This window comes from Oncorhynchus kisutch, linkage group LG11 (assembly GCF_002021735.2).
Source record: "Oncorhynchus kisutch isolate 150728-3 linkage group LG11, Okis_V2, whole genome shotgun sequence".
Classification (NCBI taxonomy): domain Eukaryota; kingdom Metazoa; phylum Chordata; class Actinopteri; order Salmoniformes; family Salmonidae; genus Oncorhynchus; species Oncorhynchus kisutch.
Genome location: NC_034184.2, coordinates 69,752,084 through 69,779,976, shown reverse-complemented (window position 1 = coordinate 69,779,976; position 27,893 = coordinate 69,752,084). Strand labels below are relative to the sequence as shown.

Here is a 27,893-nt window from a genome sequence, read left to right as displayed (position 1 = left end):
ACTTTTTGCACCAAAGTACGTTCATCTCTAGGAGACAGAACACGTTTCCTTCCTGAGTGGTATGACGGCTGCGTGGTCCCATGGTGTTTATACTTGCGTACTGTTGTTTGTAGAGATGAACGTGGTACCTTCAGGCGTTTGGAAATTGCTCCCAAGGATGAACCAGACTTGCGGAGGTCTACAATTTATTTTCTGAGGTCTTGGCTGATTTCTTTTGATTTTCCCATGATGTCAAGCAAAGAGACACTGAGTTTGAAGGGAGGCCTTGAAATACATTCACAGCTACACCTCCAATTGACTCAAATTATGTCAATTAGCCTATCAGAAGCTTCTAAAGCCATGACATAATTTTCTGGAATTTTCCAAGCTGTTTAAAGGCACAGTCAACTTAGTGTATGTAAACTTCTGACCCACTGGAATTGTGATACAGTGAATTATAAGTGAAATAATCTGTCTGTAAACAATTGTTGGAAGAATTACTTGTGTCATGCACAAAGTAGATGTCCTAACCAATTTACCAAAACTATAGTTTGTTTACAAGAAATTTGTGGAGTGGTTGAAAAACGAGTTTTAATGACTCCAACCTAAGTGTGTGTAAACTTCCGACTTCAACTGTATATGTTTCGTCACGAGAGCAGACTTTGTTGGGGGCATATCAGTTTTAGACTTGTACCAGCAGATACCTCTGTTGCAGCTTTCACACACACACACACACACACACACACACACACACACACACACACACACACACACACACACACACACACACACACACACACACACAAACTGCGGTAATGTCCTAATTGAAATCTGATATCCTGAACTCCTTCCTCTCCCTCCCTCCCTCTCCCCTCAGTGTGTGATGATTGAGTGTACGGGGGTCCTCCTGGATGACCTGGATGCACGCACACACACACACACACACACACACACAACTGCGGTAAGGTCCTAATTGAAATCTGATATCCTGAACTCCTTCCTCTCGCTCGCTCCCTCTCCCCTCAGCGTGTGATGATGAGTGTACGGGGGTCCTCCTGGATGACCTGGATGCATTAGAGAGCTCCTTCCTGTCTGTCAACCTGACCGGGGTCATCCTGTCCCCCTACAGCACACTGGTCAGCCTGGAGAACGACACACGAGAGGTCAAGGTAAAAGAGGGCTCATGTTATACCTCTCTGTCTAGGAGGTCAGGAAGTCACCTTTTGAACCCCCTGTCTTAAGTTCAGAAGTATTCAGTACACATTCAATGTGAGAAAGACTGTTGTAACACACTTGTCCTCATTTCTCTCCTAGAATCTGATGTCTTGGGAAAGTAGCCCAGCATATCACCTGAACAGGGTGGAGGAGGACTTGACAAATCTCACCCAGGACATAGACGGACTGCTACGGCAGGCTACAGGGCTGTCTGCTGATGGAGAGGAAGTGGCTCAGTCCACAGAGAACAGCGTTACCCAGGGGGCCAAGTTTCTGGAGTACATCATCACCATTCACACTGCCATACAAGGTACAGCAAATAGCAACCGCACAACATGCATTACTATGTTTTTATATTCCATCTTAGGTTTCCATAGGAAATGTGTAACTTCAAAGTATGCCCATTTAGTGAACAATTTAATGTTTTGTGATATTGAACAATATTTGTGATATCTCCTGGTTCAGTAAAAGTTTTATATTTTTGTTCACAAGACAAATGGTTAACATCAAAGCCCCTCCCTCTCTGTGATTGACTCAGTCCTGGCGGAGGAAGCTGCCGGTCTGAACAGGACAGAGAACGTGGAGAAGGACGAGGCTAACAGCACACGTCTATGGGAGCAGGTGGCGGCCATGTTGGAAACCATCAAATTAGTCAACCTATCCCAGGCCAATGCCAGCGTCTCTACAGAACTCAGGTCAGTTAATGTTAGTAATACTGTTTCTAGTCATACTGGGGTGATTGACTATAGGCCTACTGTGTAACACTGTTATGAGCTGTAATGGTGTTTAGTAAAGTTGTATTAAAGTTTAGTTACTACACTATAGTACATTAATACTATGGCGTATTAATGTACTCACCGTGGACTGGAAGAAACCTTTTCCTTTAACAAGTCCGATAGGAAGTATATACTGCTTTCACTGGAATAGGCTCAGATCCCTGTAATTTGCTTGAAGAAAAGACTCAGGAAAAGGGGCCGCAGATCGGGTTGCCTTCTGAGAATACGTAGGCGAGTGAGTACGCCCACTGCCATCCGTTCTTCTTGCTAACGTGCAATCAATGGAAAATAAAATTGATGACCTACGATTAAGATTATCCTACCAACAGGACATTAAAAACTGTAATATCTTATGTTTCACCGAGACGAGGCTGAGCGAAGAAACGGATAATATTGAGCTGGCGGGATTTTCCATGCACCGGCAGAACAGAGAAGCTACCTCTGGTAAGACGAGGGGTGGAGGTGTGTGTCTTGTTGTCAACAACAGCTGGGGCGCGATCTCTAATATTAAAGAAGTCTCGAGGTATTGCTCGCCTGAGGTAGAGTACCTTATGTTAAGCACTATCTACCAATAGAGTTCTCATCTATATTATTCGTAGCCGTCTATTTACCACCACAGCACGAAGCTGGCACTAAGACCGCTCTCAACCAACTCTATAAGGCCATAATCAAAGAAGAAAATGCTCACCCAGAAGCGGCGCTCCTAGTGGCCGGGGACTTTAATGCAGACAAACTTAAATCAGTTTTATCACATTTTTACCAGCATGTCACATGTGCAACCAGAGGGGGAAAAAAATCTTAGACCACCTTTACTCCACACACAGAGATGCATACCAAGCTCTACCCCACCCTCCGTTTGGCAAATCTGACCATAATTCTATCCCCCTTTTTAATTTATCCATTATTTTACCAGGTAAGTTGACTGAGAACACATTCTCATTTACAGCAACAACCTGGGGAATAGTTACAGGGGAGAGGAGGGGGATGAATGAGCCAATTGTAAACTGGGATTATTAGGTGACCGTGATGGTTTGAGGGCTCGATTGGGAATTTAGCCAGGACAATGGGGTTAACACCCCTACTCTTACGTCCCAAGAGCCGTGGGATCTTTAATGACCTCAGAGAGTAAGGACACCCGTTTAACGTCCCATCCGAAAGACGGCACCCTACACAGGGACCCTACACCAATCACTACCCTGGGGCATTGGATATTTTTTTTAGACCAGAGGAAAGAGTGCCTCCTACTGGCCCTCCAACACCACTTCCAGCAGCATCTAGTCTCCCATCCAGAGACTGACCAGGACCAACCCTTCTTAGTTTCAGAAGCAAGCCAGCAGTGGTATGCAGGGTGGTATGCTGCTTACAAGCAAAAACTAAAGCAGGAAGTACCAGTGACTCGCTCGATACAGAAGTGGGTTAGATGACGCAGATGATACACTACAGGACTTTTTTGCTAGCACAGACTGGAATATGTTCCGGGATTCATCCAATGGCATTGAGGAGTACACCACCTCAGTCATCGGCTTCATCAATAAGTGCATAGACGACGTCATCCCCACAGTGACTGTACGTACATATCCCAACCAGAAGCCATGGATTACAGGCAACATCCGCATCGAGCTAAAGGCTAGAACTGCCACTTTCAAGGAGCGGGAGACTAATCTGGACACTTATAAGAAATCCCGCTATGCCATCAGACAAACCATCAAACAAGCAAAGCGTCAATACAGGATTAAGATTGAATCCTACTACATCGGCTCTGATGCTCGTCGGATGTGGCAGGGCTTGAAAACTAGCTAAACGAGCTAAATGCTTTTTCTGCTCGCTTCGAGGCAAGCAACACTGAAGCATGCACGAGAGCACCAGCTGTTCCGGATGACTGTGTGATAATGTTCTCCGTCGCCGATGTGAACAAAACCTTTAAACAGGTCAACATTCACAAAGCCGGTGGGCCAGACGGATTACCAGGACGTGTACTCAAAGCATGCGCTGACCAACTGTCAAGTGTCTTCACTGACATTTTCAACTTCTCCCTGATCGAGTCTGTAATCCCTGTGCCCAAGGAAGCGAAGATAATCTGCCTAAATGATTACCGCCCCGTAGCACTCACGTCAGTAGCCATGAAGTACTTTAGAAGGCTGGTCATGGCTCACATCAACAGCATCCTCCCAGACACACTAGACCCACTCCAATTTGCATACCGCCCCAACAAATCCACAGATGTCGCAATCTCAATCACACTCCACACTTTCCTTTCCCCCCTGGACAAAAGGAACACCTATGTGAGAATGCTATTCATTGACTACAGCTCAGCGTTCAACACCATAGAGCCCACGAAGCTCATCACTAAGCTCAGGACTCTGGGACTAAACACCTGGATCCTAGACTTCCTGACTGGCCGCCCCCAGGTGGTAAGAGTAGGCAACAAGACGTCTGCCACGCTGATCCTTAACACTGGGACCCGTCATGGGTGTATACTTAGTCCCCTCCTATACTCCCTGTTCGCCCAATACTGCGTGGCCAAACACGACTCCAACACCATCATTAAGTTTGCTGACGACACAACAGTGGTAGGCCTGATCACCAACAACGATGAGACGTTCTATAGGGAGGAGGTCAGCGAACTGGCAGTGTGGTGCCAGGACAACAACCTCTCCCTCAATGTGAGCAAGACTAAGGAGCTGAACGTGGACTACAGGAAAAGGCGGGCTGAACAGGCCCCCATCTACATCGACAGGGCTGTAGTGAAGCGGGTCGAGAGTTTCAAGTTCCTTGGTGTCTATATCACCAACAAACTATCATGGTCCAAACACACCAAGACAGTCGTTAAGAGGGCACGACAACACCTGTTCCCCTTAGGAGACTGAAAAGATAGGTCCCCCCTCAAAAGGTTCTACAGCTGCACCATCGAGAGCATCCTGACCGGTTGCATCACCGCCTGGTATGGCAACTGCTCGGCATCTGACCTTAAGGCACCACAGAGGGTAATGTGTACAGCCCAGTACGTCACAGGTGCCAAGCTTCCTGCCATCCAGGACCTATATAATAGGCAGTGTCAGAGGAAAGTTTTCTCTGCTACCGCACGGCAAGTGGTACCGGAGCACCAAGTCTAGGACCAAAAGGCTCCTCAACAGCTTCTACCCCCATGCCATGAGACTGCTGAACAGTTAATACAATCGCCACCGGACTATTTACATTGACCTCTTGAACACAGCTGCTACTAGCTATTTGTTTGTTACCTGACTTGTTGGAAAGTTAGCATCCTATGACGGTGCCATGTTGAAAGTCACTGAGCTATTCAGTATGGGCCATTCTCCTGGCAATGTTTGTCTATGGTGATTGCATGGCTGTGGGCTCAATTTTATACACCTGTCAACAACAGGTGTGGCTGAAATAGCCGAATCGACTCATTTGAAGAGGTGTCAACATACACTGCATGCCCCCCTCCCTTTTGTACACTGCTCCTACTATGTTTCTTATCTATGCATAGTCACTTCACCCCTACTGACAGTACTTGTACAAATGACCTCAACTAACCTGTACTCTCGCACACTGACTCGGTACCGGTACCCCCTGTATATAGCCTCGTTATTGTTATTGTGTTGCTTTTTATTAATATTTTTTACTTTAGTCTATTTGGTAAATACTTTCTTAACTCTTCTTGAACTGCACCGTTGGTTAAGGGCTTGTAAGTAAGCATTTCACGGTAAGGTCTACAATTGTTGTATTTGGCGCATGTGACAAATAAAATTTGATTTGATTTTGATTTGATTAATTCATTTTGAAGTGACTAATCCACCTGTACCACAGTGCTACCGAGGCTCTCCTCCAGAGGGTGCTGGAGGACCTTCTGGAACCCCAGGGGGCGATAGAGTCCCAGACCCTCAACATCTCTAACACCCTGACTGAACACCACCAACAGCTAGAGGATGCCCATGCCCTACTGATGACTGCCAGGGAGAACAACAACCACACACACACCCTGCTGGGGAGCATCTACACCAACCTGCCAGAGTACCAGGTGAGTACACTTACTATAATCACTGTATTCAGTACTCAAATATTAATTTGTTCCTTGTGCTGTTGGACTACTAAATGCAAAGTAAATTGTATCAGTATATGTACTTATCTATCTAGTGCAGTTGGGACAGTGGTCGGTTGTGAGTGAATGTGTTAATGTCCTCTATGTTGTTAAGTGTTTGCATCATGATGGACTGAGTGGTTTAAATGTGCCTGATATGAGAATGTGTGTATATGTGTATCCTTTATGGACAAAGTTTGATTCTATTACATGTATGTGTAGTGATTTGATTTGGACTTTTGGTCGTCATCTTCAAACATCGTAACTGTAGAAGGTCTATACATTTCTCCTGTAGTTGTATTTAGACTGTGTTGTCTCTGTGTGCGTAGGGTCTGAAGCAGAATGTGAGCCGGCTGAACCAGACAGCAGAAACCCAACTAGAGGAGACTCAGGACATCCTGGCTGATGCTGTCAATCTAGCAGAGGACATGAGCAACGTCACCTCTGTAAGTCGCACCATAACACCACATTACCACCATATCCATATCAAATAAAGGGGATATACTGTATAACTGCAATAAAGTAGCATCCCCCTGTTGTGTGAATGTGTTGATTTAAACTTTATTTAAGCAGGAGGTCACTTTACATAAAAAAATATTGTTCTATGTTTTAAAAAGACTGTATTGCTAGTAGATTCTGTGTTTTATAAAGACTGTATTGCTAGTAGAGTCTGTGTTTTATAAAGACTGTATTGCTAGTAGAGTCTGTGTTTTATAAAGACTGTATTGCTAGTAGAGTCTGTGTTTTATAAAGACTGTATTGCTAGTAGAGTCTGTGTTTTATAAAGACTGTATTGCTAGTAGAGTCTGTGTTTTATAAAGACTGTATTGCTAGTAGAGTCTGTGTTTTATAAAGACTGTATTGCTAGTAGAGTCTGTGTTTTATAAAGACTGTATTGCTAGTAGAGTCTGTGTTTTATAAAGACTGTATTGCTAGTAGAGTCTGTGTTTTAAAAAGACTGTATTGCTAGTAGAGTCTGTGTTTTAAAAAGACTGTATTGTTAGTAGAGTCTGTGTTTTATAAAGACTGTATTGCTAGTAGAGTCTGTGTTTTATAAAGACTGTATTGCTAGTAGAGTCTGTGTTTTATAAAGACTGTATTGCTAGTAGAGTCTGTGTTTTAAAAAGACTGTATTGCTAGTAGAGTCTGTGTTTTAAAAAGACTGTATTGTTAGTAGAGTCTGTGTTTTATAAAGACTGTATTGCTAGTAGAGTCTGTGTTTTATAAAGACTGTATTGCTAGTAGAGTCTGTGTTTTATAAAGACTGTATTGCTAGTAGAGTCTGTGTTTTATAAAGACTGTATTGTTAGTAGAGTCTGTGTTTTATAAAGACTGTATTGTTAGTAGAGTCTGTGTTTTATAAAGACTGTATTGCTAGTAGAGTCTGTGTTTTAAAAATACTGTATTGCTAGTAGAGTCTGTGTTTTATAAAGACTGTATTGCTAGTAGAGTCTGTGTTTTATAAAGACTGTATTGTTAGTAGAGTCTGTGTTTTATAAAGACTGTATTGCTAGTAGAGTCTGTGTTTTATAAAGACTGTATTGCTAGTAGAGTCTGTGTTTTATAAAGACTGTATTGCTAGTAGAGTCTGTGTTTTAAAAAGACTGTATTGCTAGTAGAGTCTGTGTTTTATAAAGACTGTATTGCTAGTAGAGTCTGTGTTTTATAAAGACTGTATTGTTAGTAGAGTCTGTGTTTTATAAAGACTGTATTGCTAGTAGAGTCTGTGTTTTATAAAGACTGTATTGTTAGTAGAGTCTGTGTTTTATAAAGACTGTATTGCTAGTAGAGTCTGTGTTTTATAAAGACTGTATTGCTAGTAGAGTCTGTGTTTTATAAAGACTGTATTGCTAGTAGAGTCTGTGTTTTATAAAGACTGTATTGCTAGTAGAGTCTGTGTTTTAAAAAGACTGTATTGCTAGTAGAGTCTGTGTTTTAAAAAGACTGTATTGTTAGTAGAGTATGTGTTTTATAAAGACTGTATTGCTAGTAGAGTCTGTGTTTTATAAAGACTGTATTGCTAGTAGAGTCTGTGTTTTATAAAGACTGTATTGTTAGTAGAGTCTGTGTTTTATAAAGACTGTATTGCTAGTAGAGTCTGTGTTTTAAAAATACTGTATTGTTAGTAGAGTCTGTGTTTTATAAAGACTGTATTGCTAGTAGAGTCTGTGTTTTATAAAGACTGTATTGTTAGTAGAGTCTGTGTTTTATAAAGACTGTATTGCTAGTAGAGTCTGTGTTTTATAAAGACTGTATTGCTAGTAGAGTCTGTGTTTTATAAAGACTGTATTGCTAGTAGAGTCTGTGTTTTAAAAAGACTGTATTGTTAGTAGAGTCTGTGTTTTATAAAGACTGTATTGCTAGTAGAGTCTGTGTTTTATAAAGACTGTATTGTTAGTAGAGTCTGTGTTTTATAAAGACTGTATTGCTAGTAGAGTCGGTGTTTTATAAAGACTGTATTGCTAGTAGAGTCTGTGTTTTATAAAGACTGTATTGTTAGTAGAGTCTGTGTTTTATAAAGACTGTATTGTTAGTAGAGTCTGTGTTTTAAAAAGACTGTATTGCTAGTAGAGTCTGTGTTTTATAAAGACTGTATTGTTAGTAGAGTCTGTGTTTTAAAAAGACTGTATTGCTAGTAGAGTCTGTGTTTTATAAAGACTGTATTGTTAGTAGAGTCTGTGTTTTAAAAAGACTGTATTGCTAGTAGAGTCTGTGTTTTATAAAGACTGTATTGTTAGTAGAGTCTGTGTTTTATAAAGACTGTATTGCTAGTAGAGTCTGTGTTTTATAAAGACTGTATTGTTAGTAGAGTCTGTGTTTTATAAAGACTGTATTGCTAGTAGAGTCTGTGTTTTATAAAGACTGTATTGCTAGTAGAGTCTGTGTTTTATAAAGACTGTATTGTTAGTAGAGTCTGTGTTTTATAAAGACTGTATTGTTAGTAGAGTCTGTGTTTTATAAAGACTGTATTGTTAGTAGAGTCTGTGTTTTATAAAGACTGTATTGTTAGTAGAGTCTGTGTTTTATAAAGACTGTATTGCTAGTAGAGTCTGTGTTTTATAAAGACTGTATTGCTAGTAGAGTGTGTGTTTTATAAAGACTGTATTGCTAGTAGAGTCTGTGTTTTATAAAGACTGTATTGTTAGTAGAGTCTGTGTTTTATAAAGACTTTATTGTTAGTAGAGTCTGTGTTTTATAAAGACTGTATTGCTAGTAGAGTCTGTGTTTTATAAAGACTGTATTGCTAGTAGAGTCTGTGTTTTATAAAGACTGTATTGCTAGTAGAGTCTGTGTTTTATAAAGACTGTATTGTTAGTAGAGTCTGTGTTTTATAAAGACTGTATTGCTAGTAGAGTCTGTGTTTTATAAAGACTGTATTGTTAGTAGAGTCTGTGTTTTATAAAGACTGTATTGCTAGTAGAGTCTGTGTTTTATAAAGACTGTATTGCTAGTAGAGTCTGTGTTTTATAAAGACTGTATTGTTAGTAGAGTCTGTGTTTTATAAAGACTGTATTGCTAGTAGAGTCCTGTGTTTGAACTGGTTTCTCTGGTTGTGTGTGTGTGTGTGTGTGTGTGTGTGTGTGTGTGTGTGTGTGTGTGTGTGTGTGTGTGTGTGTGTGTGTGTGTGTGTGTGTGTGTGTGTGTGTGTGTGTGTGTGTGTGTGACCTGTACAGCAGCTGGAGGGGGCCAAGGACCAGCTGGAGCAGTGGAACCCCATGTTGAGGAAGCATGTGGACACTCTGGTGATGGAGCTGAGGAAGAAAGATGCTCTGGAGCTGGTCTACAAGGCTGAGGACCACGCCCGGGAACTTAGCAAGAAGGCCCAGGGTCTGCAGAGGTATGTGTGTGTGCCGGCAGTCAGGCCTGTGTGTGTGCCGGCAGTCAGGCCAGTGTGTGTGCCGGCAGTCAGGCCAGTGTGTGTGCCGGCAGTCAGGCCTGTGTGTGTGCCGGCAGTCAGGCCTGTGTGTGTGCCGGCAGTCAGGCCAGTGTGTGTGCCGGCAGTCAGGCCAGTGTGTGTGCCGGCAGTCAGGCCAGTGTGTGTGCCGGCAGTCAGGCCAGTGTGTGTGCGTGAACTTCAACATATGTATCTTTGTCTATGCATTTCACAAACATTAGGCCATAGAAAAAAGACTAAATAGATATCATAGAGATGTCGTCCATACATGTACAGTACATCAGCCTAACTTCCTCTTCCTGTGTGTAGCTCTCTAGTGGAGGTGATGAATACCACTCTGAACGCCACCAGCGCAGAGCATGGCGACTCTAACATCAGAGCTAACGTCCAGCCTGCAGAGGAGATGGCTAACCTAGCCAACCTGACCGCTACTATGGCCCTCAATATGGTGAGTCAACACTCATTTAGTGGACATCAGTATCAACATCAAATAATAGAATAACTGGTCCCAAATCTGTTTGTGCTGTCTATGGTCATCGTCATGCCAAACACCATAGGATTTTGCAAGACAGCACAAAACAGATCTGGGACCAGGCTATAGAATAACCACTGCTACGTTGGATATGAAGTGTGTTGTGGGTCAGAAACTTGCTAGCCATAGGAGTATCGTAAATAACTGTGTGTGTTGACTGTAGATTGTCCAGCCAGAGGACTCTTTCACTGATCTGGGATCTGAGGCTGTGCAGCGTAGTGAGAAGATTCTGGACGAAAGTCTAACCCTGAGAAACAGCACTGAGGGTGAGTTGGAGTACACACACACACACACACGCACACACACACGCACACGCACACGCACACGGTGCCTTAAGGTAATAAATTATATATGTGTGTGTCCTCCCTAGGTCTCCTGGCTAACATCAGTGATGTGACAGATAGAATGGCCTTGCTGAAAGAGAAACTCTGTAACACCAGCCGTCTCATCCCAGAGCAAGGCGCCCTGCTCCACAGCCTGCCCAACGGTGAGTGGCACTGCCATCTGCTGCCCTGTCAACTCAACTGTCCTTTTATATATCCTTTCTGCTTTACCATACTGTAGACAGAAGTCATATATTTAACACTTTATCACAAACTCAGAGGCACGCTAGACAGTGGGGACACAGTTTGTGTGACGTTGCCTGTGCTGCCCCCTGTAGGCACCAGTGAGCAGGTGCTGGACGCCAAGGAGCAGGCTGCCTTGGCCAACACTTCCCTACAGAGGGCGCTGGAGCGCCTGGAGGAGCTCCGGGTCAGACTGGAGAAGTCCAGCACGGCTGTGGCCCAGGCCAGAACCAGCATCTCCAACACCAACCAGCTGTTCTCCGACTCACAATCCACTGGTGAGACTAACACATCATTCAGACATCCAACTATGGTTCTAGCTAGATTATAGCCAGCAACTTTGTAATGGAAGCGGTTTTCATCTTTGCTTCCATCTTTTCCACATTAATCGACACCACATTTAAAGCCAAGTAGTGCCCCAAATACCTGTCATGTTATCATGTTATCTTGTCATATCACTTTAGAGGCAAATTTCTAGAAATATTATGTGACTAACAGGGATGAGTAAGATGACGTAAGTATCATGAACCTGTCCTGTCTGTTGTCCCTCTCAGCCAGTACAGCTGAGTCTAAGCTGAAGGAGGCAGAGAGTCGTACAGAGAGACTGTATGACCGTCTCAAACCCCTCAAGACCCTGGGGGAGAACCTGAGCAGAAACCTGTCTGAGATCAGAGAGATGATCAACCAGGCCCGCAAACAGGCTGCCTCTGTTAGTCACTTCTACACACACACACATACACACACACACACACACACACACACACACACACACACACACACACACACACACACACACACACACACACACACACACACACACACACACACACACACACACTCACACACACACACACACTACTTTCAATTGTAATACTGTTTATGTCCTGCTCTCTCCTGTATAGATCAAGGTGGCAGTGCTGGCAGACAAAAACTGTGTGAGGGCCTACACACCTGAGGTATCCTCCAGTAACTTCAACACTCTTACCATGACCGTCAAGACCAGCGAGCCTGACAACCTGCTCTTCTACATGGGCAGCAGCTCCAGCGTAAGTCACACACTGACACGTGCTGAATATCCCATGACGTACCTAATCATGATTACCCATAAGTCAGTTTTAAACTTAAGTCTACTGTATATAATCTACATCCAACCAGATGGTTGATTTATAACTATCTATAAACTACCCTTCACAAACACTTTATCATGTCAATGTAAGGTGTAACCACTATAACCATATGGCTCTCTGACATGTGTAAAGTAAATGTTTCATTTTACGCTGAATATCAGGTGGACTTCATGGCGGTGGAGATGCAGCATGGCAAGGTGGCGTATCTGTGGGACACGGGTTCAGGCCACGCCAAGCTGGAGTACCCCCACGTCCAGATCAACAACAACAAGTGGCACCACATCAACGCCACGCGCTTTGGGAGGCACGGCACACTGTCAGTCCACCAGCTGGAGTCAGAACCCCTGCCCGCGGTCAAGACCACCTCACCAGGCTCCGCTACAATCCTGGAAGTCAACAAGTCCACCCTGATATTCGTTGGTGGCCTGGGAGGCCAGATCAAGGTACAGTATTAAGATCTGTCTTGGGGTTTTTCACTCAGCCATGGTTCTAGACAGCACCTTGGGTCCTTGAGAACTTGAACTCATTCAATTCAAGATGAGTCAACATCTTTCATGATGTTTCCTCCACTAATAAAACAGTGTAATCTAACACAACTGATTCAATCTATTTTGTGTCTACAGTCCTCTGTGGTGAAAATGACACAGTTTAAGGGCTGTATGGGGGAGGCGTCGCTCAACGAGAAGAACATCGGGCTGTGGAACTACGCTGAGAGGGAGGGCCAGTGTCGCGGCTGCTTCATGAGTCCGCAGACGGAGGAGACGTCCTTCCACTTTGATGGCAGTGGCTACTCAGTGGTAGAGAAACCCCTCCGCTCCACATCCACTTCCATCGTCATGCTGTTCAAGACCCTCTCTCCCAACGGCCTGCTGCTCTACTTGGCCTCCAACGGCACGGTACGCCCCCTGCTGGCCCACACACACACACACTACAACCACACTGAACAGTCTGTATTTATAGCCTAGTTAGCACATAGTGGTCAGCTATTATCCTCTGATGTAACTAAATTCCCCTATGGGGACAATAAAGATGAATTGATAGATTGATGTGTATATTTGTCATTCCAGAGGGACTTCCTGTCCATTGAGCTGGTGGAGGGCCAAGTGCGTCTGACCTTTGAACTGGGCTCTGGCCCTCTGACCCTCACCTCCAACAAAGCCTACAACACCGGCAGCTGGTACAAGATCACCCTGCAGAGGAACAAACGCAAAGGTGGGTCAAAGGTCATAGGCTCATATTTATAGGGTAGAGTTGACAACTAAACAATGTTGGGGTCACATATTCTTCTTCTCATTTCTCCCTTGCACTTTATGGACACACTATTCATACCCCTATTGTGTTGTAGTTAACCTGGTATAATGTCTATGTCATGTAAAGTATTGTATCTCTCCCCTCCTAGTTTATATGGCGGTGATGGCGGCAGACAACTCATCAGAGAAAGAGATCATGGAGGCGGAGTCTCCTGGGACCGCCTCCGACCTCAACCGCTCCGACCTGGACCCAATCTACATCGGGGGACTGCCCATGTCTCGCCCTATCAGGTACTGGAACTACTTTGGCGCATACTTCACCTACCTGCAAGATATTCCTAGCTGATATGCATTTGTATTGCGGTCATTAATATATTTTTGTGGAGCTCCTATTGCATTATGTAAATATTGAGCTTAGTGTGTGAATTGGTGTATTTTGGTATTTTTTTTCTACATTAAGTAAAATAAGCGAGGTAAATTGTGAATGTAATTATTTTTGCAGGAGACAAGTAGTAGCACGGTCCTATGTGGGCTGCATCAAAAACATGGAGATTGCCCGCTCCAACTTTGACCTGCTCCGAGACTCCTATGGTGTCAAGAAAGGCTGTGTGTTAGAGGTAAGAAAGGCTGTGTGTTAAAGGTAAGAAAGGCTGTGTGTTAGAGGTAAGAAAGGCTGTGTGTTAGTGGTAAGAAAGGCTGTGTGTTAGAGGTAAGAAAGGCTGTGTGTTAGTGGTAAGAAAGGCTGTGTGTTAGAGGTAAGAAAGGCTGTGTGTTAGAGGTAAGAAAGGCTGTGTGTTAGTGGTAAGAAAGGCTGTGTGTTAGAGGTAAGAAAGGCTGTGTGTTAGTGGTAAGAAAGGCTGTGAGTTAGAGGTAAGAAAGGCTGTGTGTTAGAGGTAAGAAAGGCTGTGTGTTAGTGGTAAGAAAGGCTGTGTGTTAGTGGTAAGAAAGGCTGTGTGTTAGTGGTAAGAAAGGCTGTGTTAGTGGTAAGAAAGGCTGTGTGTTAGTGGTAAGAAAGGCTGAAAGTAATGAACCTTTCTTCAGGGGCCTTCTTCCTCTCTAGACAAATAAAGGTAGACTCATCAATATTGGGAAGAGTGAATAGTGACAGTGACAGCCTTGGCATTTTAATTTTGCTGTTGTCGATTTCTGTAAAGAGGAAGATGCCCAGCTGTACATGATAATGGCATATTGTTGAGTCATCTTACACTGAATGCAAAAAGACTTTCCATATTCCCTATGAGTAACTTGTGTGTGTGTGTGTGTTCCAGCCCATCCGCAGTGTGTCTGTACTGAGAGAGGGCTATGTGGAGTTGCCGTCTGTGTCTCTCGACCCCCAGGGGGAGCTGTTGGCCTCCTTCTCTACCCGCAATGACACTGGCATAATCCTGGCAGGCTTCAGCAAGGCAGGCACCCGCAAAAGCAGACAGGCTCGCCAGGTAAGGCCACAGATATACTGTGATAAACAATTAGACATTATAAGAGCTCATACATGTTCATTCGTAATAAATCTTTATAATGTTGCCAAAGTCACTTATGGTTCAACCGCATATTGACCATGTTTTCTGTGTGTTTGTGTCCAGCCCTTCCTGGCAGTCATGCTGATTTCGGGGCGCTTGGAGGTTCATGTCAACATGGCAGAGGGCGGGAGCGTCCACAAGGTTGTGGTCAAATCACGCTCTGGGAGTTTCAGTGACGGACAGGAGCACTCGGTCATCTTGCAGAGGAACAGGAAGTGAGTGGCACCAGGAAGAGGGACTGATTAACCTGTAACATCTGTCATGATTTCATGCTGATGGATGGCTCAGTCATTATAAATAATGTCATTTGAAACTATACTTCCGCACACAAAATGATCTCTGCCTTTGTCGTGTTGTCTGTGACCTGATTCAAGAACTTTCTATGCTGATGTTGTACATAGGATGGATATATATAACAACTGCCATGGGATTAATATACAAGAAGTCTATTCTAAGATGAATAGCACTGCGTTGTTATTATTGACACGTAGTAACTTACCACTGCGTGTGTCATCCATCCAGGATGCTGGTTGTACTAGTGGATGAGGACCACCAGGAGATGGTACGTCTGTCCTCGGAGAAGGCCTCTCTGACCCTCACCTCTCTGTACATGGGCGGAGTCCCACCAGGAGAGGGCGCCGGGCTGCTCCGAACCACCTCCTCCTTCTACGGCTGCATCAGGAACCTGGCCCTGGACTCCAAGTGAGTCACACACCCAATACACAACGATACTTCATTTGTCACACTGTGCTGGAGTAATTGATGTTTTTAATCGAGGATGCCATAAGTACTTTTGCAAGACTAAGCATTATCTCGAGGAATATTTTTTGGGGTCGCTGGTAACAAGGAGTATGGCATCCTTCCTCAATTGGGGCCTTCATGGTTACTCTTTGGTCTGACCCATGTTGTGCTGTGTCCCTATAGGTTGTTGGACCTGTCAGCTGCTGTGAGGTACCACAACGTGGACATGGACAGCTGTCTATTGGAGGAGAGACCTAAAAGGGTCCTCCTACCTGATGACACTGACCTAGATGCCGAGCCCACTCCGGACCCTGCCAGAACCCCTTCACCACCCCCCGGCCAGCTCAGCGCGCTCACCCCCGGCACACTCACGGTACAGCAGACACACACACACCTCTTATCTGTTGGGATTTACTGTGCTACAGCTCTTCAAACAGGTCACCATGTTGTCACAGATAGTTCCTCGTGTTGTCCGTCAATGTTCTGTGTTCCCTCTGTTTGTCTCCAGTGTGCATCGATGGACAACACCTCATCCATCCCAGAAGCCCAGCAGTTTGGCATCTCCAGACACAGTCACATGGTCCTCAGCATCAACCCCAACACAGTGAGGAGGAGGTCAGTACTGACAGCTGGCTCGTTGAACTACCCTCTCCAAAACATGTCAGATGGCACAGCATGGTTTTTATCATAGAGATTATATTCTATGTCATTTCTATGATTGTCACAATTCTATATTCATTTCTTTAGGGATTCTCACTTCATAGTGTTGTATCTAATTTGAGTCATGTTAGCCTTGATATCAGTTGGCCCATAGCTAGTTGTGTAAAACCGGTTCAAGCCAGCATTCCAGTACATTGAAATGGCGTAGGAAGGTGCTCTAGCTGCTTAGCTAATACTTTGCCTTGGTGTGCTCTACAAACATCATACTAAGTACTCTTCCTGTAATGGAGAGCATACGCCTATACATTTGGCCATGCAGTGTATGTGGACACTCCTTCAAATAAGTGGATTCGGCTATTTCAGCTGTATAAAATTGAGCACACAGCCATGCAATCACCATAGACAAACATTGCCAGTAGAATGGCCCATACTGAATAGCTCAGTGACTTTCAACATGGCACCGTCATGCCAAGTCAGTTTGTCAAATTTCCGCCCTAGAGCTGCCCCAGTCAACTGTAAGTGCTGTTATTGTGAAGGAGCAACAACAGCTCAGCCGCAAAGTGGTAGGCCACACAAGCTCACAGAACAGGACCGCAGAGTGCTGAAGTTTGTAGCGTGTAAAAATCATCTGTTTTCTACCAAGTTCCAAACTGGCTCTGGAAGCAACGTTTTATTACAAAAATAAAACTTACCAAACTCATTGTAGATTGACCCTAAGAGACACATGGAAGAAGGGGTGTCGTGGCTGTTGTTACGGATACAGTTATCCTGTGTGTGTGTGTATCCTGTGTGTGTGTTTCTTTTCTCTCCTTCTCCCCTCACAGGTGAAAATCATCACTCCCCAATCCATGGACAAAGTGGAGTCGGGAGCTTTTGAAATGGGTTTTGATGGCCGTGCAGCCGCACACAAACCTAAGATCACCATGCGCAATGCCAAGCGTCGGCTGAAGTGGTGTCAAGCTTGCCGCATTGGACTCTGGAGGAGTGGAAATGCGTTCTCTGGAGTGATGAATCACGCCTCACCATCTGCCAGTCCGACGGACAAATCTGGGTTTGGCGGATGCCAGGAGAACACTACCAATGCATAGTGCCAACTGTACAGTTTGGTGGAGGAGGAATAATTCTCTGGGGCTGTTTTTCTTGGTTCGTCTAGGTCCCTTAGTTCCAAAGCGAGGTCCATACAGAAATGCTTTGTCAAGATTGGTGTGGAAGAACTTGACTGGCCTGCACAGAACCCTGACCTCAACCCCATCGAACACCTTTGGGATGAATTGGAACGCCGACTGCGAGCCAGGCCATATCGCCCAACATCAGTGCCCTACCTCACTAATGCTCTTGTAGCTGAATGGAAGCAAGTCCCTGCAGCAATGTTCCAACATCTAGTGGAAAACCATCCCAGAAGAGTGGAGGCTGTTATAGCAGCAAAGGGGGGACCGACTCCATATTAATGCCCATGATTTAGGAATGAGATGTTCGATGAGCAAGTGTCCCCTTACTTTTGGCCATGTCGTGTAACATACAGGATAGTGAATTGCAAAAAACGCTCAAGGCCATCATCGTTGATTGCTTTTCTCTGAGCATGAGTGCATATCTCTTCATTAAAGAGAAGAATTATAATAGCCTCCCCAAGGTCTACCTAATTTCCTGTCTCGGCTGTGGCCCATTCTCTTTGTTTAAATATTTATTATTCACCAGGCACTCCGGCACTGCTTGGAAACGAGCAGGGCTAATGTTACACATTCCTATTGACTTAGCTTCTCAAGTGTTTCACTGTAGCCTACATTGTTTGTGATTGAGAGGAAGGCACAGTTCAATTAGCCTGATCCCAGATCTGCTTATGCTCTTGCCAACTCCTATTGTCATTCCAAACATGTTGTGATACATATTTTTGGTTGGTGGTTGCATTCATCAATATATGATTATTATGAGATTGGTTGGTACTCCTAAACAAATGTCCACTTCAATTGTGTATTATTGACAATTATCCACAAATTGTCATATCCATTCATTGCCTATTTATAGGTCTACCAAACCATTAACAAATGTCTTTATCTTACAGTAAATCACAGCTAACTCAAAATATAGCTTTGTCAGTAGCTTAAATACTTCATGTCTCTTCTCGCTTCTCTTCGTGACAGTTTCTCTCTGGAGCTGTCGGTGCGTACCTATACCCAGAGTGGTTTGATCTACTACATGGCCCACGCCAACCAGATGGACTACGCCACTCTGCAGCTGCTGGGAGGACATCTGTTCTTCACCTGTGACAAGGGCAGCGGCCCCGCCACCGCCACCTTCCCTGTGCCCGTCAACGACGGCCAGTGGCACACAGTTAGTGACTATATGCCCTTCTGGGCCAAGAGCGATAATAGATTGCAGTGATTGTTGTCGATTCAGGGGACGCATAACAATATCATTAATGAATACAAAAGCCCAAGTATGTCACAATTCAAGTTGGTTTCAGATCATAACTGAAAGCAGTGATATTACCATGCAGGTTGTCATGACTCTCCCCAACCCTGTGGTGTATCTGTGGGTGTCCAGGTGAAGACGGACTTCAATAAGAAGAGTGTGGTTCTCAGTGTCGACGGCCAGCCGTCAACTCCAGTGCCGGCTAAAGGAAACACTCTGGATGTGGAGAACAAGCTGTATCTGGGAGGACTTCCCCAGACCTACACCGCCAAGAAGATAGGCAATGTAAGTTCAACTACAACACACAACATGCACTGATTGTACAAAACATTAAGAACACCTGCTCTTTCCATGACAGACTGACCAGATGAAAGCTATGATCCCTTATTGATGTCACTTGTTAAATCACCTTCGAATCAGTGTAGATGAAGGGGAGGAGACAGGTTAAAGGATTTTATAAACATTGAGCCATGGATTGTGTATGTGTGCCATTCAGAGGGTGAATGGGCAAGACACAATATTTACTGTAAGTGCCTTTGAACAGGGTATGGTAGTAGGTGCCAGGCCCACCGGTTTGTGTCAAGAACTGCAACGCTGCTGAGTTTTTCAGACTCAACAGTTTCCCGTGTGTATCAAGAATGGTCCAGCACCCAAAGGACATCCAGCCAACTTTAGACAACTGTGGGAAGCATTGGAGCCAACATGGGCCAGCAACGCTGTGGCAAGCTTTCGACACCTTGTAGAGTCGTGTCCAAAAGTTGACACAAATATACATTTGCACAAAGTCTGCTGCCTCAGTGTCTTTAGATATTTTTGTCAGACGTTACTATGGAATAATGAAGTATAATTACAAGCATCTCATAAGTGTCAGAGGCTTTTTATCGACAATTACATGAAGCTGATGCAAAGAGTCAATATTTACAGTGTTGACCCTTCTTTTTCAAGACCTCTGCAATCTGCCATGGCATGCTGTCAATTAACTTCTGGGCCACATCCTGACTGATGGCAGCCCATTCTTGTATAATCAATGCTTGGAGTTTGTCAGAATTTGTGGGGTTTTGTTTGTCCACCCACCTCTTGTGGATTGACCACAAGTTGTCAATGGGATTAAGGTCTGAGGAGTTTCCTTTCCATGGACCCAAAATATCGATGTTTTGTTCCCCGAGCCACTTAGTTATCACTTTTGCCTTATGGCAAGGTGCTCCATCATGCTGGAAAAGGCATTGATCGTCACCAAACTGTTCCTAGATGGTTGGGAGAAGTTGCTCTTGGAGGATGTGTTGGTACCGTTCTTAATTCATGGCTGTGTTCTTAGGCAAAATTGTGAGTGAGCCCACTCCCTTGGCTGAGAAGCAACCCCACACATGAATGGTCTCAGGATGCTTTACTGTTGGCATGACACAGGACTGATGGTAGCTCTCACCTTGTCTTCTCCGGACAAGCTTTTTTCTAGATGCCCCAAACAATCGGAAAGGGGATTCATCTGAGAAAATGACTTTACCCCAGTCCTCAGCAGTCCAATCCCTGTACCTTTTGCAGAATATCAGTCTGTCCCTGATGTTTTTCCTGCCCTTTTCCTGCCCTTTCCTGCCCTTTTTCCAGCCCTTCTTGATACCAGGCCATCCTCCAAAAGGCTTCGCCTCACTGTGCGTGTAGATGCACTCACACCTTCCTGAGCAAGCTCTGTACTGGTGGTGCCCCGATCCCGCAGCTGAATCAACTTTAGAAGACGGTCCTGGCGCTTGCTGGACTTTCTTGGGCGCCCTGAAGCCTTCTTCACAACAATTTAACCGCTCTCCTTGAAGTTCTTGATGATCCGATAAATGGTTGATTTAGGTGCAATCTTACTGGCAGCAATATCCTTGCCTGTGAAGCCCTTTTTGTGCAAAGCAATGATGACGGGACGTGTTTCCTTGCAGGTAACAATGATTGACAGAAGAAGAAAAATGATTCCAACCACCACCCTCCTTTTGAAGCTTTCAACTCAATCAGCATGACAAGAGTGATATCCAGCCTTGTCCTCGTCAACGCTCATACCTGTGTTAACGAGAGAATCACTAAAATGATGTCAGCTGGTCCTTTTGTGGCAGGGTTTAAATGCAGTGGAAATGTTTTGGGGGGGATTCAGTTCATTTGCATGGCAAAGAGGGACTTTGCAATTAATTGCAATTCATCTGATCACTCTTCATAACATTCTGGAGTATATGCAAATTGCCATCATACACACTGAGGCAGCAGACTTTGTGAAAATTAATATTTGTGTCATTCTCAAAACTTTTGGCCACTACTGTACAGTCCATGCCCCAACAAATTGAGGCTGTTCTGAGGGCTAAGGGGGTGCAACTCAATATTAGCAAGGTATTCCTAATGTTTGGTATAGTCAGTGTACTTGCTATTCATGCTGAAATATAGTTTGTATGTAATTGTTTGTGTTGAAAGCAGGTGGTACATTTTCTGCTGAGTAAATGTTTATCCACAACCCCAAATGTTAATATTTATATTCCCTCATGCAGGTGACCCATAGTTTGGCAGGCTGCATCCAGAAGGTGTTGCTGAACAGTGTTAAGTTGAACACCCAGAGTCCAGTGTCTGAACAATCCACTGCGTACTGCTTCACCGCAGCCCAGGACGGGACCTTCTTCAATGGGAGTGGATACGCTGCTCTGAGTGAGTCCTAACGCCCATAAACTCCATACTTCAAGCCGAAGTCTTTGTGAAGCGAAAAACACAAAAAAAGCCATTTAACATTTTTCTGCCAACTATATTTAAAAAGTAAACATTTCCACATCCTTTCTGATAGATTTTCAACCAGAATAATGCTTAGGATGAGATCATTTTAACAAGCTCAATGCATAGCTACATTTAACTGTTTAAAAACATGAATGGGAGTGCCTTAATGTGCCCTCCTTGACTGTATGACATAGTGATGTAAACTGGTTCGTTATGGTTTGTCCCCTGCAGTAAAGAATGGGTACAAAGTGGGCTCAGATATGGAGGTCTCTCTGGAGTTCCGCAGCACAGTGTCAGATGGAGTCCTCCTTGGGGTCAGCAGTGCCAAGGTGGACGCCATCGGGCTGGAGCTAGCCAACGGACAGGCGGTGTTCCACGTGAACAACGGTGCCGGGCGGGTGTCGGCCACTTCGCGGCTGGGCTGGTGGCTGTGTGACGGTCTCTGGCACACCCTTCTGGCAAAGAAGACCAAGAACGCTCTGAGTCTGACTGTGGACGGAGTCACGGTGCTCACCGACAACCCCCACCCCCAGTCCACCTCGGCTGAGACCAAGGACCCGGTCTACGTGGGAGGCTTCCCTGGTACGTTCCCCCTCTATAAAACCTTCAGTCTCTTTCCACAAACAGCCCCTATACCCTAAATGCAAGACACTTCACTGGACTGGGCCTTTGTCACCCCTTTGCTTTGATGTTGATCAATTCCAGTGTCAAGTAAATGAATTTGTTAGCACCCATGTATTGACCTCGCTCTCTCTTTTTGTTTACAGTCGGCGTGAAACAGAACTGCCTGACATCCAGAATGCCGTTCCGTGGTTGTATGCGTAACATCCGCTTGATCAAGGGTCACATGACCAACATCCTGGACTTCAGTACTGCCTTCACCCTCCAAGGAGTGTCACCCCACTCCTGCCCTAGCACCGCCATATAACCTTGCCACAACCATACCAGAACTTTACCAGCCATACCAAACCATTCCATATCTAACGCTATGACCCTGTGATTTGACCATTGAAATTTGACCTATGAAATGACTTCCATTTGTAATGTTTTGGAAAGAAAGATTGAAGTAATGTTTGGTCAATGTGAAAATGTTTGTTTTTTTATCAACTCATTTTCTGTGTTGGTGTTCATGTTCTTTCGTGCATTTTGACTCCCCCAAATTAATTGGACAATAGAATGTCTTAGTTTTTATATGCGATGTTCTAGAAAATTAATATTTGCTAATAAAATACTTAAAAAAATATCAATATCAAAGTCATAGTTGATCTGTAGGCTCTATTACTATAGGTCTGCCCACATATTATGCAGTGCATAACATGCTTGTCAAAGCTGCTTCCAAAGCGGTCATCCTTCTGATGTTTTCCGCTCTATACCATGTCTGTTTGTCTTTCTGCATAGTTTCTCAGGAGTACCTGCAGAATAATGTTCTGAATTTAGTGGTCATGCTATTTTGGGGGAGAAACTGAGCTGATCTTTTCCCTAACATATTTCACAACACAGTTCTGGCAAGAGAGAAAGACAAGTCCATTTTTAACTTGACATTATATTCAGTTGTTACTGTGTCAGATACATTGTGCCACTTGGACAAAACTGTCAACAGTGGTCAAATAATATTCATAAAATAAATGCAAATAAAAAATACAAAAAAGTGCTAAATCAGTATTCTATATACAGAAAATACACACATAGTAAGAGTCTATGGTGCACAATCATTTACAAAAAATGTTTACACACTGGCTTTGGAAGGATAAATCATTTTAAAAAGTCCTGCGCAAAGTCAAATCAACATTACGACCTTTGTCTTGTTGACACAATTGCCACAGGTTCATTTGGAAGCACAGAATACTTAAACAACAAAACCCACAGGTTGACAACCAAGGCACAGGCAAACATTGAACTACTAAGACCACAGAGTAAAATAAAGTGGAGAGAGGTTGATTGGGCTAAAACATACACGCCCTGCAAGTAATAAGCAAGCGAGGGCTAGCCTGGTTAAACCAGACTGAACACTGCTCTTACCATCGTTTGGAAAGAAACGATGGTGAAATGTAATGAAATCAGTTTGGAAGCCAGGCTAACACTGTTATGAAGGGCCTTTTTTTATGGCCACTATGCCTCCTTTCCTTCATTAAAGTATTGTAAGCACTCTCCAGGCATGCAGTCAGTTTAGTTCATTAGTAATGCATGTCTCTGATGTAGACTGGGCATACAGGTAGGGTTGAAAGGGTTGTTAAGTCATAGTGTAGTGTGTACATTGTTTTCTACAAGTCACAGGTACAACATTCACAGTCCATTGGGGTGGGGAGATGTGTCAGGAGGGAGATGTTTGAGTTCTGGACCTTTTTATATTAGTGCTCAACATGCAAATCCAAAAAGCAAAGAAGGTGGGCTGAACAATGGCCTGAATCGTTGGTCACAGTTCTGATGTGGGCCTGCGTCTCAGTACTCTGAAACCGCTTCCTCTCCTTATCTCATGTCCTTGATGACCACTATGTTGTTTTCACCTGCCTTGTCCTGATCAGTTCTAGACACCGATCAGCGGTCAGCAGGACAGGAGACCATGTAACAAAGTTTCAGACAGAGCCAATGTCTGTATTCAGTATCAGGTCTCTCCGATCTCCACTTGTCCCTCACCATCATGAACTCAACAACCCAAACTGCTAGTCTTCTGAATCTCCTCACTCCCAATATTTTTGCAATCAACATTCTGCTCTTATAAATGATAAAAAAGTTATATGGAGTATGTGTAATAATACAATTATCAGGATAAATTTGTGGTATAAATATAGCAAGTAAATGTTAACTGGGTCTTGCATGAAGTGGTACACATGGTCTGTTATTGTGTCCATGGCCTCTGTAGCAGGGTCGTTCCACGAAGAGTTCCTTTTGCATCCTTTTCATATTTTATGTAGAAATTGTGCAACAATATTGCATTTTAAAAGCCTGTTTTATTAAATGAAGTGCCCTTTGATATAAACCACATGGAAAATTCAATCAATCAGATTTTTCATGTAAATAAAGACTTGCTAGTGTCCCTCCTTGCACCCTCTGATTTTCAGAACATTTTAAGCAACTGAACCTCAACATTTCACCATCCTTGTAAAACCGTGCTATTTTGTTGCTTTGACAAAGTCATTTCTGAAGATTATTATTTCATGTGATTAGTCTGTCCCTCATTTTACGTAAACTGAACACTCGTTTTAATGTGGCGAGACTATTCCTTTCAAAAATCATTTTTCAAAAGAAACATTGAACATTAATAGTGAAATGGTAGTGTAAAATAAGTTACTGTCCTCAAAAAGGCACTGAATTGGTGGAACGACCCAGTAGGTGAATATCTGGCACAAAAAAATTCAAATGGCAAGCAATGGGATGTCGTCAGTCACGTATGTGGGGCATGTCTTCACAAAGCTGTCCCACCTCCAAATACTTCCATCCAGAACCCAGCTAGTCAGAGTATAGTGCTTCTGTCCTATTTAGTAGTTTGTTATAAGGTTCAATCCCACAAACATGGCCTATGTTGAGTCCTTCCTTCAGGAGGAGAATGTCTCTCTCCATAGTTCATCTTCCAGCTCTCACTCTTTTTATTGGTCCATAGTTTGGGATAAAACCTTAACTGAACCTACAGTCAACAAGGTCTAAATGCATGCTCAGTTCACCAAGATGGCCACAAGAGGGCAGTGGTTCAGTTTGCTGACTGTGTTGAGTGAGTGAGTCCTCAGTTCTCATGTGGTCGTGGGTTTTAAAAGCCATTCACAGTGCGGATTCACATGGTACACGTCTAGTAGGTGAGTCTCAGGGTCCAAGCAGCGCTCGCCTAGAGAGAAAAGTTAATGTTTTAGTTCGATTAAAGAAGACAGAAATTACAATAATCCTTTGATTTAAAATAATTTGAGTCAAACGGATGTAATCATACATACCTATGTTTCCTCCGACCTCAAACAAATACTGTACTGGCCTCTGGCTAGTGCTTCTGGTGCCAAGACTGCGAGATAAAAAAGATAATGATTTTAATAAACCCAGACATCCCTATAGTATACATTAGCAACATCAACAGAGGCCTTGAAGAAATAAGTAATCATCACTTTTCCTCCACTGACCCGTTCTCATAATCGAAGCGCGCCATCACATCTTTGGCCTTGGTCTCGTTGTCCAACTGGATCGCCATGGAGATCTTAGCTTGTAGTGGGGCATGAACCCTGATGACCCCTTCTCGGAGGTCAGTCAACTGTGGACAAAGAAAAGACCCAACTTCAATTCAAGTCCCATTACATGAGTAAACCTCATGCTGAAAGGTACTGGCGACAGCATCCAATTAGGTACTGTCAGGAGCAAGCATACACCCAATAGCCTATGTTATTGTTGTCAAGTCAAACTAACATTGAGAATACATCTAATTGACCATTTCAAGTTGGGGTTAAAGTAGTTTAGAGTCCATAAAGTCAGTAATCATTACCTCGCTCCTCTCAGTCTTCTCAGCGTTCCTCTTCCTCATCATTAGCAGCTTCCTTTTGGTCTTCTCTGAGGTGGGCGGCTTCTTGCTAGCCTCATTCAACTTCCTCACTTGGGAGATGAGAAAGCAGGGCACCTGAGGAGAGAACAATACACCTATTAATCTCTCTATCCTCCCTCTCTCTCTTCACTTTCTCCCCGTCTGCCTGGGGGCATGGTGATTTGGGCTGTAGTGGCATTACATTCTATGCATTGTCCAATGCATTGTATTCTAATAGGTCAGGCAGCAGTCCCCAGATGTGGTTCAAGCTGCTCTTTGTCTCTTTGCGTTTCATACAACGCGCCTGGATCACTTCCCTCATGGGTTTTGTCATGAAAAAAAGTTTTTAAGTACAACAATGGCGAGCTCAGCTTTCAGTCTTGTTTAACCAGGCTCAAGGTCTACATAAAAAACGACTTGTCTTGAATTACTGAAAGTGAGTTTTGTGTTCAACAAAATTACAGAAGTTGTACTGGAAGTCTTAAAATTGCAGATTCTATGCTGGAGCAGTATAGACGTAATCTATCAACCACCAATTTGGGAAATTGCAGTCCTACTGTAGTTGAATAGCACCCTGGTCTGTCCTGATGAGGCCAGATGACTGTTGATGAGATATGTTTGGGGGTAGTGAATGTGTCGTGTGTGAACGTATCCCATCTCTATGTGTTCAAGGAACGTGTGTACGTGTGTGTTGCAAACTCACGGTCCAGAGCAGTTCTTGGTATGTGATGAGTAGCCGTACGAGGTGGGCCGCCCCGGCTGCCGCCTGCATTTCCTCCTGCTTAGCGTTCTTGCCCCGGTAGGTGAAGAGGTTGGGAGCCACGATCATGGACACGTTCCACAGACTCATCCTGTTCTTCTCTTCATAGGCTACCACCTTCCTCAGGAACTCCAACAGGGCCTAGAGGGGCACAGAGGGGTTAGACTGGGTCTGTCTGTGTGTGTGTGTGTGTGTATGCTCTTCAGATTTATTCCTTCAAGAAAACAGGTTCAACCTTTGCACTGGCACAATCACTGGGTAACTCTGGCCTACTGATCCAAAATGTGCCCATACTGAAACACATATCTCATATCTTATCCTACACACGTCATTTTATATACTGTCCACTCAGGAAGCGAGGACGTCAGAGGGTTGTCACCCGTTTTCCCTTCACACCTTCAAAAACCTCTTATCTAAACTTCATACTAAACTTTACCCTAGTAAAACTGACTATCCTACCGATCCTCGACTTCGGCGATGTCATCTACAAAATGGCTTCCAACACTCTACTCAGAAAACTGGATGCAGTCTATCACAGTGCCATCCGTTTTGTCACTAAAGCACCTTATACCACCCACCACTGCGACTTGTATGCTCTAGTCGGCTGGCCCTCGCTACATATTCGTCGCCAGACCCACTGGCTCCAGGTCATCTACAAGTCCATGCTAGGTAAAGCTCCGCCTTATCTCAGTTCACTGGTCACGATGGCAACACCCATCCGTAGCACGCGCTCCAGCAGGTGTATCTCACTGATCATCCCTAAAGCCAACACCTCATTTGGCCGCCTTTCGTTCCAGTACTCTGCTGCCTGTGACTGGAACGAATTGCAAAAATCGCTGAAGTTGGAGACTTTTATCTCCCTCACCAACTTCAAACATCAGCTATCTGAGCAGCTAACCGATCGCTGCAGCTGTACATAGTCTATTGGTAAATAGCCCACCCATTTTCACCTACCTCATCCCCATACTGTTTTTATTTATTTACTTTTCTGCTCTTTTGCACACCAATATCTCTACCTGTACATGATCATCTGATCATTTATCACTCCAGTGTTAATCTGCAAAATTGTAATCATTCGCATACCTCCTCATGCATTTTGCACACATTGTATATAGACTCCCCCTTTTTTTTCTACTGTGTTATTGACTTGTTAATTGTTTACT

The 27,893-nt window shown here is 44.0% G+C and overlaps 2 protein-coding genes across 4 annotated transcripts in view; one reads left to right on the top strand and one right to left on the bottom strand.

Annotated features, from left to right (window-relative positions):
• LOC109900165 (laminin subunit alpha-1) overlaps positions 1-24,512 on the top strand; it is a 75,773-nt gene extending 51,261 nt beyond the window's left edge. Inside the window, exons 31-57 of the mRNA XM_031836210.1 lie at positions 1,006-1,148; positions 1,294-1,504; positions 1,733-1,889; positions 5,781-5,991; positions 6,381-6,497; positions 9,726-9,889; positions 10,256-10,394; positions 10,642-10,744; positions 10,849-10,965; positions 11,140-11,322; positions 11,599-11,753; positions 11,947-12,090; positions 12,333-12,614; positions 12,795-13,067; positions 13,239-13,383; positions 13,571-13,712; positions 13,924-14,038; positions 14,690-14,857; positions 15,002-15,153; positions 15,461-15,640; positions 15,863-16,052; positions 16,188-16,294; positions 18,478-18,667; positions 18,881-19,033; positions 21,262-21,415; positions 21,710-22,060; positions 22,246-24,512. Coding sequence (XP_031692070.1) covers positions 1,006-1,148; positions 1,294-1,504; positions 1,733-1,889; positions 5,781-5,991; positions 6,381-6,497; positions 9,726-9,889; positions 10,256-10,394; positions 10,642-10,744; positions 10,849-10,965; positions 11,140-11,322; positions 11,599-11,753; positions 11,947-12,090; positions 12,333-12,614; positions 12,795-13,067; positions 13,239-13,383; positions 13,571-13,712; positions 13,924-14,038; positions 14,690-14,857; positions 15,002-15,153; positions 15,461-15,640; positions 15,863-16,052; positions 16,188-16,294; positions 18,478-18,667; positions 18,881-19,033; positions 21,262-21,415; positions 21,710-22,060; positions 22,246-22,406 — 4,607 coding nt within the window. The 3' untranslated portion in view covers positions 22,407-24,512. The remainder of the gene's footprint in view (positions 1-1,005; positions 1,149-1,293; positions 1,505-1,732; positions 1,890-5,780; positions 5,992-6,380; positions 6,498-9,725; positions 9,890-10,255; positions 10,395-10,641; positions 10,745-10,848; positions 10,966-11,139; positions 11,323-11,598; positions 11,754-11,946; positions 12,091-12,332; positions 12,615-12,794; positions 13,068-13,238; positions 13,384-13,570; positions 13,713-13,923; positions 14,039-14,689; positions 14,858-15,001; positions 15,154-15,460; positions 15,641-15,862; positions 16,053-16,187; positions 16,295-18,477; positions 18,668-18,880; positions 19,034-21,261; positions 21,416-21,709; positions 22,061-22,245) is intronic.
• LOC109899319 (rho GTPase-activating protein 18-like) overlaps positions 24,407-27,893 on the bottom strand; it is a 48,962-nt gene continuing 45,475 nt past the window's right edge. For all 3 annotated transcript variants that reach the window (XM_020494440.2, XM_020494442.2, XM_020494441.2), the window contains exons 11-15: positions 26,674-26,871; positions 25,935-26,066; positions 25,579-25,706; positions 25,399-25,463; positions 24,407-25,295 (exon numbers count right to left, since the gene is read on the bottom strand). In XM_020494440.2, the coding sequence (XP_020350029.1) occupies positions 25,204-25,295; positions 25,399-25,463; positions 25,579-25,706; positions 25,935-26,066; positions 26,674-26,871 (615 nt within the window). In that variant the 3' untranslated portion in view covers positions 24,407-25,203. The remainder of the gene's footprint in view (positions 25,296-25,398; positions 25,464-25,578; positions 25,707-25,934; positions 26,067-26,673; positions 26,872-27,893) is intronic.